Below are 10,705 nucleotides of genomic sequence, written 5' to 3'. Positions count from 1 at the left end.
CAAGTTAGCAGATTAGCGAGACCCTGTCTTAAAATCAAAAATAACAAAGGTCTGGGGATACGGCTTAGTGCAGAGGCCCTGGGTTCAATCCCAAGTACTGCAAAAATAAATATGTATTTTTTTTAAAGTGTTAGCTTCTATCCAATGTGAGATCTTGTCTCTTTCCCAGTGAGAAATTTTAAATTAGTTTTTCTAAAGAGATAGATAGATAGATAGATGGATAGACAGATAGTGTGGGTATGTGTATGTATTTCAAACGCCGTACATATATATCTATAATCCTCCCACATTTTTTAAAAATGAAAGCATTTCAAGACTTAAACCACCTTTGACCACCAACCAACCCCAGTGCCTTCCACGGGGATCTTCCACCCAGATGTGTGAGCTTCCAGATCTTTCTTTTCCCTGTTATGTATTGTCTAGCGCCATATGAAATACCTGATGTTTTGATAGGTTCGTGTCACTGTGCACAGGAAGTCATAGAGAATGTGTCATTCTCTAACCTGCTGTTGCCATGCTCTAAGATGTCTCAGAAACATTCCTATGTGCTGACGTAAAGATCTGCCCCATTCTCGGAGGCGCTGGGTGGGATCCCACTGAATGGATACACCGTGTTTCATCAGCTACCCGCAGTCACCGGCATAGCAGGCATCCCCTGGCCGTCACCGGGCTGATGGCTATGATGGCCATCCTTGCCCACGCACTTTGCCGGTGGTTTTCCGGGGCAGGAAGTGCAAGTCCCTCGAGGTAGTGACTGCCCCGGGTGGGTCACAGCCTGACTGCATCTCACATCTCACGTGCGTCAAGGCTGTGGGGATGCCTTTGCCAGGGCCCCACTCTGTGCCCCCCAGGATGGTCACACGTTGAACAAGAGAGATCAGAAGTAGCCTAAGATCCACACAGATCCATCTGCCTCCATCTCAGCGGCCAGTGCCACACCTGGCGGAGAGGCGGTGGCACTGGTAGGGGCATCGGATTCTCCTCCCCAAAGCCCCCTCAAGCCACCAGTCCTCTGCACTGTCCCACTCCTACACCGCCTGCGCGGTGGGTAACTCGATCCAGGTCAGCTGCTGCAGTATGAGGTAGTGTCTCGCTGAGCGTCACAGTATTTTATGAAGTCCAGAATGTGATCGCTACTGTTGTCGCACTTTAGCGCCCTTGACAACCCCCTCTCAAATGAGAAAAACAGAGCCTCCTCACATGCCTTTCCCCTGACATCAAGGACAGCCCTAGAACCCTGTCCCGGGGCCTGAGGCTGTGTGGCCTCAGCGGGGCCCTAGGGCCTGAGGAAGAACTGAGGGGTCTGCGAGGTGTTGCTCCAGGGGGATCTGCTGTTCATTTTGTTCTCTCTGCACCTGGGTCTGTAAAGTCAGCGTCGCCTCTAAACTCCAATTCCAGGAGCATGTCTAGATTGCTGGCGCTGGGGTCTTTCCGTCTACATAGATGGCTGTGATCAGAGGCCTTAAACTTGGGTACCCACAGGAGCCGAGTAATTGGGTAAAGTGAGGCAAACCCTAGTAGAGACCATGGGAAGTGCAGTATACGGGGTTAGGACTTTAATAAGTGCTGCAGGCCCAGGGCAGCTCAGCTCAGCTCAGCTCCAAAGGATGGTCCGGATGTAGGAGTGCAGACCGCACGGCAAAGTGCGTAATTCCTAGGAGCAGCTAAACAGAGAGAGGAAGCCAGCCTGAGTTTGCACATTGACCATTGTTTCAAAAAATACTCTGCAACATGGGTTGGTCTAAATAGATAAGCCACTTTGCAAACTTTTCTTCTTTTTTTTTTGGTACCGGGAATCAAACTCAGGACCTTGCACTTGCCAGGCAGGTGCTTATGCCGCTGAGCTATATCCTTGGCCCTGCAAACTCTTCCTAAGGGAGTCTATCACCCTGGTAAAGAAGTTGTTGGCCGAGTTCCTTTGTCCTTCTAGAGCACCAGCATCCGTGGAGTTTTCTGTGGTGATGGCAACATAGGCTCAGTTCCGAGCAAGAGTCCCCTGCAGAACTATCCCAACTAGGATGATAAGTCGTCTTTTCACCCTTTTTAGAGCCAGCCTGCCCACTTATAGGGAGACCAAGGAGAAAGACGCAATGAAACTCAGTCCAAGGTCTTGACGTTCAAAGCCTGACTAGAACCCGCGGCTGTGGCTCCTGCCTCAGTCTCACCCCACCCCTGCGCTCAGGAAGCCCACTAAGGCCTACCTCAGATTAACCAGGCATGTTTCTTTCTGTTCTTGCCAAATTCTCCGCAGGATTGTGACCAGATCCATGTTGATGATGTCTCGTCAGATGACAATGGCCAAGATTTAAGGTAGGAATTTGGGGAGTGCAAAGTGCCTCTTGATTGGTGGGTGATCAAGCTCATCTTGAAGTCGGAAGTAGGGTCGGAAGGACGGACTGGTGATCAGGACAAGATGGCTGTCCTTCCGGTCAGAACTGGGACTGGGGCTTCCCCAAATTCAAAACTCATAACCCACCCCGACCCTCAGCCTGTTTCCATCATCTGTCATTGCCGGCTCTGCTTATGTTGACCTCTCTCTGTTCGGGCTTTTCAGGTTTTTTGTTTTGTCTTTTTTGTTGTTGTTGTTGCGGTACCGGGGATAGAACTCATGACCTTGTGCTTGCCAGGCAGGTGCTTATGCCACTGAGCTATATCCCCAGCCCTGTTTTGTCTTGTCTTGTACTAAGAAAATACGTGATACTGTAAAAAACTCCATCACCCTGACCTTGACTTCTTAAAAGGTTGATAGTCTTCAGAGCTTTCACTGCATTCATAAGAATGCATATGTTTTAACATCAAACTGATATCATTCATAGTCAAAGAAACATTTCTTAAATGGGTAAGTGATGTGTCTCATTCTGGAGGAAACACTCCTAGGACCTGGTTTCTGGAAATGAAGTAACCAATAGCTTACAACAAGGCTGCTGCAGAGGACCGCAGCTGGAATGTTCCAGGCCCACTCCTGGGGAAACCATGAAAATGGAACCATGGTTAATCTTCGCTGATCCAAAATGATCACAATTCAACACCTCTAGGCCCATCAAAAATACCCTTCGACCAAGTAATGTGTTGGGTGTAGGGTGCCTCTTCGTTTCCCTTAGTATTTGCTTCTGAGGTCTCCCAACTTCATCCAAAACCAGGCATCAGCATTCATTTCCTCTCCGCTGAGTTCTGTGAGTCTTTTCAAAGGCCAGCAGAGTCGGAAGTGATGGATGGCCAGACGCCTGCCTCCCTCTCCTGAGCCTGCTCAGAAAGTCCCTTCTGCAATCCGACTGGCAGGGAGAGGGCTCCTGCGGCCACCGGGACTTCTCAGCATCTGGACCAAACCAGCGCCAGATCAGGGGCGGCTGTGTTTGGCCGTTTCCACCGAGTCACCTCAGGGAAGCTCTGGGTCACAACCCAGTGACCAGGGCTCCCCACTTGGATCATTTCCTGCGCTGCCAGCTGGCTTGGAACACGGCACCCCATCTCCTGCTCTGCTGTCAGACACCTCACTTCAAGGATCCACAGTACAAAGGGGTTTTTCCTAGTAGAAGCCAAGGTCCCATGATTTGTGCAAGAAATACTTTTTTAATATTTTAAAATTTTATTGATTTTTTTTCAATTTTAAAGAAAAAAAAGATAAACATAACAGTGAAAGTGAGTTTCAAAACAGGTTAGTAAGACAGTCACAATAGCTGATACACTGCATTTTGTTGTCTTGGTAGTAGTTATTCAGAGTACAAAATATAGGCGTGATATCTTGTCCAAACAATATTAGCACAAAACTTCCTTTTCAATGAGCTAAGAGAAACTGGCTGTATAACTATCTTAACTATTTTGTATGTACAAATATTTTTTCTTTTTCCTTTTCTTCCTTTCCCCTGTTCAAAAGAAAAGACAAACTGTGACGGAGGAAAGAAATATTTCCTGAGTACTTACTGTACACCAAGTACCAAGTGTCAGATCTCTTTTTTTTCGTCTTTTTGAGAGAGGGTCTTGCTATGCAGTTCAGGCTGGCCTTGAGCTCACTTTGTAGCACAGGCTGGTCTCAAACTCACAAGGATCCTCCCGCCCCAGCCTCCCGAGTGCTGGGATTACAGGCGTGCGCCACCACGCCCTGCCCAAGTGTCATATCTCTTTGCTTTGTCTGAGGCTCTTCCGTTAGGGGTAAGAACCAATCCCACAGCACCCTCCTTTCATGCCATACCCTACCCGAAGCTTCACATCGCTCAGCCCCTTGACCCTCACGGTTCCCCGAGGAGATGCATGCTCTCTCCATCATCCCATGTCACAGCTGGGACCTGGGCGGCACAGAGAGGCTAAGCCTGCCCAAGCTCACAAGATCACACACAGGGGGGGGCAAGATTCAGAAAACCAGGCGGCCTGACCCAGGCCCCAGGGCTTACCAGCCCTCTGTACATCCTGGACAGCCCCCCTTGCCTTGCACAAGGAATCCCCATCTCTTGCCAGGGCATCTTCCAAATGGATGTCAGGGTGTCCCTTTCCAAGAGTAAATTCTAGCAAGATGGAAACTTTTACACTGAGAAGAGGGACAACATGGCATTAAAAGTGCAGGTTTAGCCGGGTGTGGTGATGGCGTACACCTGTAATCCCAGCACTCAAGAGGCTGAGGCAGGAGGATCACTTCAAGTTCGAGACCAATCTGGGCTGCACAGTGAGTTCAAGGCCAGCCTACACTATATGGCCAGATCCTGTCTCAAAAAAACCAAAGGAAAAAAAAAAAGGAGGAGAAAAAACAGGTTCTAGAGCCACGAGCTGTGCTCCAGGGCATAAGAGCCTGCTAGAAAAGCACCCAGCACAGATGCAGTCCTTGGCAGAGGCTGTCTGCATGTGTGAGTAGCTAGCTGCTCCCTTTTCCTAGCGGAACATATTTTTTTATCCTCGGCCCCTGTTTGTGTCCACTGGCATCTCTTCCCAGCAGAGGGAAGTTTTTGTGCAAAAAGGCTGTTGAAGCAGTCATACCAGATTTTCTATGGGTCTTTTAAGTTTTGGAGTAATTTAGTAGAGAGCAGAGGAGAAAACTAATTGCTCACATTCCTGGCATCTCAAGCTAACCATTTCCAGCATTATGAGTTCCTTGCTTCCAATTTCACACACTTCCACTCGCAAATATGTATGGAAAGTGACATGGGCGAATGTATTGTTCCCTCCTGCTCTGTCTCACACAGTCATCGACTTCCTCCCCCCACATCCACACGGTTGCCCTGGAGACCACCTCATGGAGCAGTGTGGACAGGACAGGCACTCTGGCTCCACCCGAGGATGCTCTAAGTGTAGCAGCCAGAGCCTCAGACAGCACTGCCGGAGAAGGCACCCTCAGCTGAGAAATTCCCAGAATTCAAATCTCTGGCCACATGTGGCCTCCCGCAAAGGACAGCACAAGGGGTAGAAGTTGAGAAAGAAGTCCAGCATGCAGGAGGCTGAGGCAGGAAGATGGCCACAAATTTGAGGCCAGCCTCAGCTGCATACTGAGTTCGTGGCCAACCTGAACTATATAACCAGACCCTGTCTCAAAACAAAATGAAACACAAAGTAGCAATTCTCACAACTCCCACATGAAGAACAATGGAAATATTTTTGACTGACTTGAAACATCAGAATATCTGCAGAACAATAATGTCACTCTATTATTTTGGAAAAAATTGTGATTTATTTTATAACAGTGAGGTTTTAATGAAAGTTGTGTCGCTTATGATTTGTATACTACTTTTTTTTTTTTTTTCCGGTACTGGGAATCAAACTTACAACCCCGCACCTACCAGGCAGGTGCTGTGCCGCTGAGCTAAATCCCCAGCCCTTGTGTACTACTTTTGTTTTAGGAAACGCTCCCTCATGGTTGGCAGTAATCTGCAACATAATTGTGCTTCTCAAATAAATTATAACATAATGCATATCTGTAACTAGAGATTTGTGCATATATATATGTATGCACATATCGTGCATGTATTCATATATACACTATATATACAGTGGACATGTATGTGCATATGTACATTTAGCTATGTATTTGGTATATATTTATATGCATGTTTATGTATATTAACATGATGTGTATGTGTACACATGTGTACACATATGCATACACAAATATAAATATGCACATATACACCCCTGGGCACTGACACCCTCTACACCAGTGTGCCTGCATGCACACACATGTGCATATACACACACACCAGGTTCTATGGCCCAGAAACAACAAGAACATACAAGTTGCTGTCACAGTCACCATGACTACCCCATAGCCTACTCTGGGGGGACCCTGCTGCCTGTCCCAGGGATCCCCGAGGTGACTGCCCTACTGCTAGACAGTGAGTGAGGGCAGCAGGTCACCCTGCCCTGTGTCACCAGGGAGCAAGGCCCCCGTGTCATTCCCATCCCCGTCACGGCAGGGCAAGCTGCTGGGAGCGTTTACGATGCAGTTTCCAACTGCTACTTCATTCCTCCTGCATCTCATCTTCTACACAGTGAGCTGTCCTTCTTTCCCACTCGTACCCTCCTTACAGAGAGTGCAGAACGACCTAACAGTATAAAGAGAAAAAACCAGCCACGCTCACTCTGCTCGCCGCGGCCGCCCGCCCTGCCTCCCCCTACTCTTCTGTTTCTCTTAGACCTCTGGTCCGGCTGTCCCACACACCCCGGTGCCCGCAGCACCACACTTCTTACTCCGCAGCTTTGCAAACCCGGACCTGAGCTGTGGCTGAGGGAAGGGAGCTGTCCTGCCGCGGGGCGAGCCGCCAGCTCTTTCCCTTTTTTGTGTCCCTGACATTATTCCACTTCTGAAATGTCCCTGTCCACCGGTAGCACTTCACAGCCCAGCTGCTGCTGTGGGCTGAGTTTTACATCCACAAAGTCCCAGTTAGGCAATGGGTTGTAGCTCGTTCACTAAAAAATTAAAAGAGAACTTCTGTGCAAAGACATGTTATTCGCGGAAGGGATGAAAGGGGAGTGGCCAGGCCTAGAAAGATGTGCCGGAAGTGGTGGGGATTGACTGACAGCTTCTTTCGTGATCAACTGACTGCATGTTAGGCAAGCACTCTACCCCTGAACTATATCCCCAGTCCTTGTTACTTTTTATTTAACACAGGGCCTTACCTAGGGTGGCCTCAAATTCATGATCCTCTTGCATCAGCCTCCCTAGCGACCGGGATTCCTGGCAATTTTTGTGGAATTCCCTTCAGGTGTCAGATTCCAAAGGGAGCGCACAGAAGGCTTTCCTGAGCTCAAAAAGGGACACGGGTGCCACTTAGGCCAAGGTGCCGGGGAGGTGGTGTAGTAGCTTTGTCCCCCACCCCCGACACACCCACGCAGCCCCTGCGAATGACCGGAGGGCTCACGGTGGCCCAAGGCCCTGCTGTGGGTCCCCCGGCCCGGCGTCCCCCACACTAACACATCTGCCCGGTTCCGCGTCCCCAGCACGTACAACTTCTCCACCGACGGCTTCCACGGCTCGGCCCCGGGTGCTGGCCTGTGCCTGGGGGCAGGCGTGCACGGCGGCGTGGACTGGATGAGGAAGCTGGCCTTCCGCTACCGGCGCGTGAAGGAGATGTACAATACCTACCGCAACAACGTGGGCGGTGAGTGACCCTGAGCTGTCGCCCCTTCCCTGGCCAGGCGCCTTCTGAGTTTACCGCCTCGCCTCTCTTCTCCACTCAGACCCAGTGTTTTTAGGCCAAGTAGCTAAATTTCCCAGGCTGGGCTGGAACTTTTGATCCTCCTGCCTCAGCCTCCCAGAGTTCTGGAATTACATGTGTGCCTTGCCACCACCTCTGGTTTCGCCTCTCTTTTGACAGTGAGGAAACCAAGGGGTGGACTAGGCATCTCTTCTAGGGCAGTTCCTCTGCAGAGGCTGGGCCAGGGCACAGGTGACTCTGCCAGCACCATGGGGGCTCCCGCCCAGGTCCGCAGGGTGCAGTCTCAGCCTCAGCCCACCCGAGGACTGTGAGCAATGCCGATTCCTAGCTCCGGCAGCCAGCCAGGATGTGGGTTCAGCAAGCCCCCCAGGGGGTGTCAAGATGCCTCAGTCTGGGGACCTGGAGTGGTCCCTGGGACAGCCACTGAGCCACCTGGATGGTGCTGGTTACAAGCGCATGACTTCAGCCCACTGTCGCCACATCTGCATGTAGTACGATTCTCCAGTGATCGTGGAGGCGGGAAGCTGGAGGAGTGCAGGAGTCACTGGTCCTCCCGCCTGGCCCTTGGCAGAGCTGGGTGGAGCTAGCTCAAGCACAGGACAGCCTTTCTTCCTCACACTGGGCACGACGCCGAGGGGAGGGGGGGCTGGAGACAAGGTTAGCCAGGACGCGGCCGGGCCCTGGGTCACTGGTTGGAATTCTCCAGGCCAGAAGCCTCTAGGGCTCCCCACTCTGCTCCCGGGAGGAGAAGACCCCGGCCTCTGCTGCAGGGCACTGCCTCACTCTGTGGCCTTAGGCAATGGGCAGAATCTGGTTTCCAGATCTGTGAAATGGGAAGAAAAGTAATTCTGCTTCAGAGGGGTGCTGAGCAGTCTGCTGTGAATGTGCGTGGAAGGCGCGCCTGTCCAGGTGCAGCAATCACCCGGTACACGGCAGCTTTCATCACCGGCTCCTTCTGTTTTGCATGGGTGGCCTCTGCTTTCCCTGGGTGGCCACTGCTCCTTGAAGGCAGTCCTTCCATCTCATCCTTCATCCGTCCTGCTGAAGCTCCGTGCCGAGGCGGGCATGACCACAGCTCAGTTTACACAGTGCTTACTCTGCGCAGGCTCCGTTTTGAGGGCTTTTCACTGCAGCACGTCATTGGCTCTTCCCAACGTACTATGTTGTATGACGCAGAAACAGATCAGAAAGGGTAAGTGACCTACCCGGCATCACACAGCCCAGGCAGAGGAGCCACCTGGGAGCCTCCCGCCAGACAACTCCACCACTTCTGCCCTCACAGTCACTCTCAGTGGCCTCTCCGATGTGAGGCTGGGGACTGCAGCAGGAAAGCAGCAGTCTCAGGTCAGGGCCACCCTGCTGCTCCGCCACTCCTGCACAGGAGGGAGATGAGCAGGGGCTTGGCAGGGCAGACAGGGAGGCAATGGCCGGCGGGAGCAAGCAGCTCCCATCCCGGTCAGGGCCCAGGTGATGCGGAGCAGGAGAACCAGCAGCCTCATGCTCTAGAGAGTGTAGACTAATTAGAAGACAGGCTTAGAGCAGTCTGGTTTCTTGTTTGTTTGTTTGTTTTTTGGTACCAGGAATCGAACTCAGGACCTCACACTTGCCAGGCAGGCGCTTGTGCTGCTGAGCTATCTCCCCAGTCCAAGCAATCTGGATTCATCCAGTAGTTCATGTGACCGTGGTCAGGAGCCCCATCTGTGGACACAGTGGTGAACAGAAGGGACAAGGGAACTGGGCATGGTGGCGCCAACCACAGTCCCAGCTGCTCCCACCCACAATACCAGAGTGAAGCTGGAAGATTGAAAATTCAAGTCCAGCCTGTGCATCTTAGGAAGACCATGTCTCAGAATGAAAATAAAAAAGGGCTGGAGATGTAGCTCAGTGGTAGGGCACCGGCCCAGCATTGGTTCAATCCCCTGTAATGCAAAAAATAAAAATAAAAATAAAAACAAGGCCCTTGTTCTCAAAGAGTTTGTATTCGGTGTGTGGAGACTAACTGCCAAACCTGTCTCCATTATTCCCTCCCTATGCTAAGCAAGTCAGCCAGCCTCACAGTGCCTGTTCTTCACCTAAAAAACAGAAGTAAAATCAGTGTCCACTGATAGGGCTGCCGTGAGAATGACGAGAAATAAGACACAGGTCCCCACACACAGTAAGGACTCGGTGGGTGTTAGTTACTACTATTTTTTATTGTTTATCTCCACCATAGCAATGCAAGCTCTATAATCTATATGTTTTGTTCATCTGTGTATATTCAGTGCCTGGTGCAATATTGAGCACATAGAAGGCATTTCTGAAATCCTTGTTGAATAGGTAGATGGATGAATAGATGGATACCAAAACACCCTCAGAGGATTCGGGTCTCCCATCCGGCGATATGACACATGGATGCAAAAGAAAGACAAAGAGAGACTGTTCTTCAGTTGAGGCGCTCAGGGATGACCCAGTGCAAAACAAAGGGCCACAAGACCAAAAGCTCATGACTTTTATTGATTTCAATCAGGGAGATGGGTGGGGGTCAAGGTGGAGTGCTAGGGAAGAGAAACTTGGCAGGCACTGGCTGTAAGGGAAAACAGAGCAATTCTGCACCAGGCACACAGCCCTCCAGTTAGCACTGCAACCGATAGTCTGATGTATGCGAGCCTGGCACCTTTACTGCTAGGAAGCTATGATTCTTTTTTGTCCCATGGCCTCAGCTGAGATGTTATCTCACGTCTTAGCCCTGGACTCTCACAGGCTCTTGCTTGAGCCTCCATTCCAGCCATCAGCCTGGGCGGGCGGTGGGGTGGGGGAGGCGATTCTCACCCCAGTGCTTCAGTGAGACACGTTGGCATCTCTGCTGGACTTGATCACATGCTTTTAGCCAGTTAAGGACTACCTAGTTCAATCTAGCCGCCTCTGTGGATCTCAGTGGACAGGGCGGAAGTAATGGTCAGGGAAAGATGGAGGCAGAGGGCTTAATTTCTCAAGAGAACCCAGCGTGGTGGTCTCCCCCAGATGGGTGGGCGGGTTGGTAGGTGAGTGGATGGATGGGTGGATGGGTGGATGGGTGGATGGGTGGATGG

At 51.0% G+C, this 10,705-nt stretch overlaps 1 protein-coding gene across 1 annotated transcript in view; it reads left to right on the top strand.

The window, feature by feature from the left end:
* Positions 1-10,705, top strand: part of Eya2 (EYA transcriptional coactivator and phosphatase 2) — a 151,378-nt gene that overhangs the window by 133,844 nt on the left and 6,829 nt on the right. Inside the window, exons 10-11 of the mRNA XM_013518289.1 lie at positions 2,252-2,310; positions 7,420-7,580. Of these exons, the coding sequence (XP_013373743.1) occupies positions 2,252-2,310; positions 7,420-7,580 (220 nt within the window). The remainder of the gene's footprint in view (positions 1-2,251; positions 2,311-7,419; positions 7,581-10,705) is intronic.

The sequence above is a fragment of the Chinchilla lanigera genome, unplaced genomic scaffold (genome assembly GCF_000276665.1).
Source record: "Chinchilla lanigera isolate Chin_1 unplaced genomic scaffold, ChiLan1.0 scaffold00044, whole genome shotgun sequence".
NCBI lineage: Eukaryota > Metazoa > Chordata > Mammalia > Rodentia > Chinchillidae > Chinchilla > Chinchilla lanigera.
The sequence above is the reverse complement of the archived record's forward strand: the minus strand, read 5'-3'. Positions and strand labels throughout refer to the sequence as shown.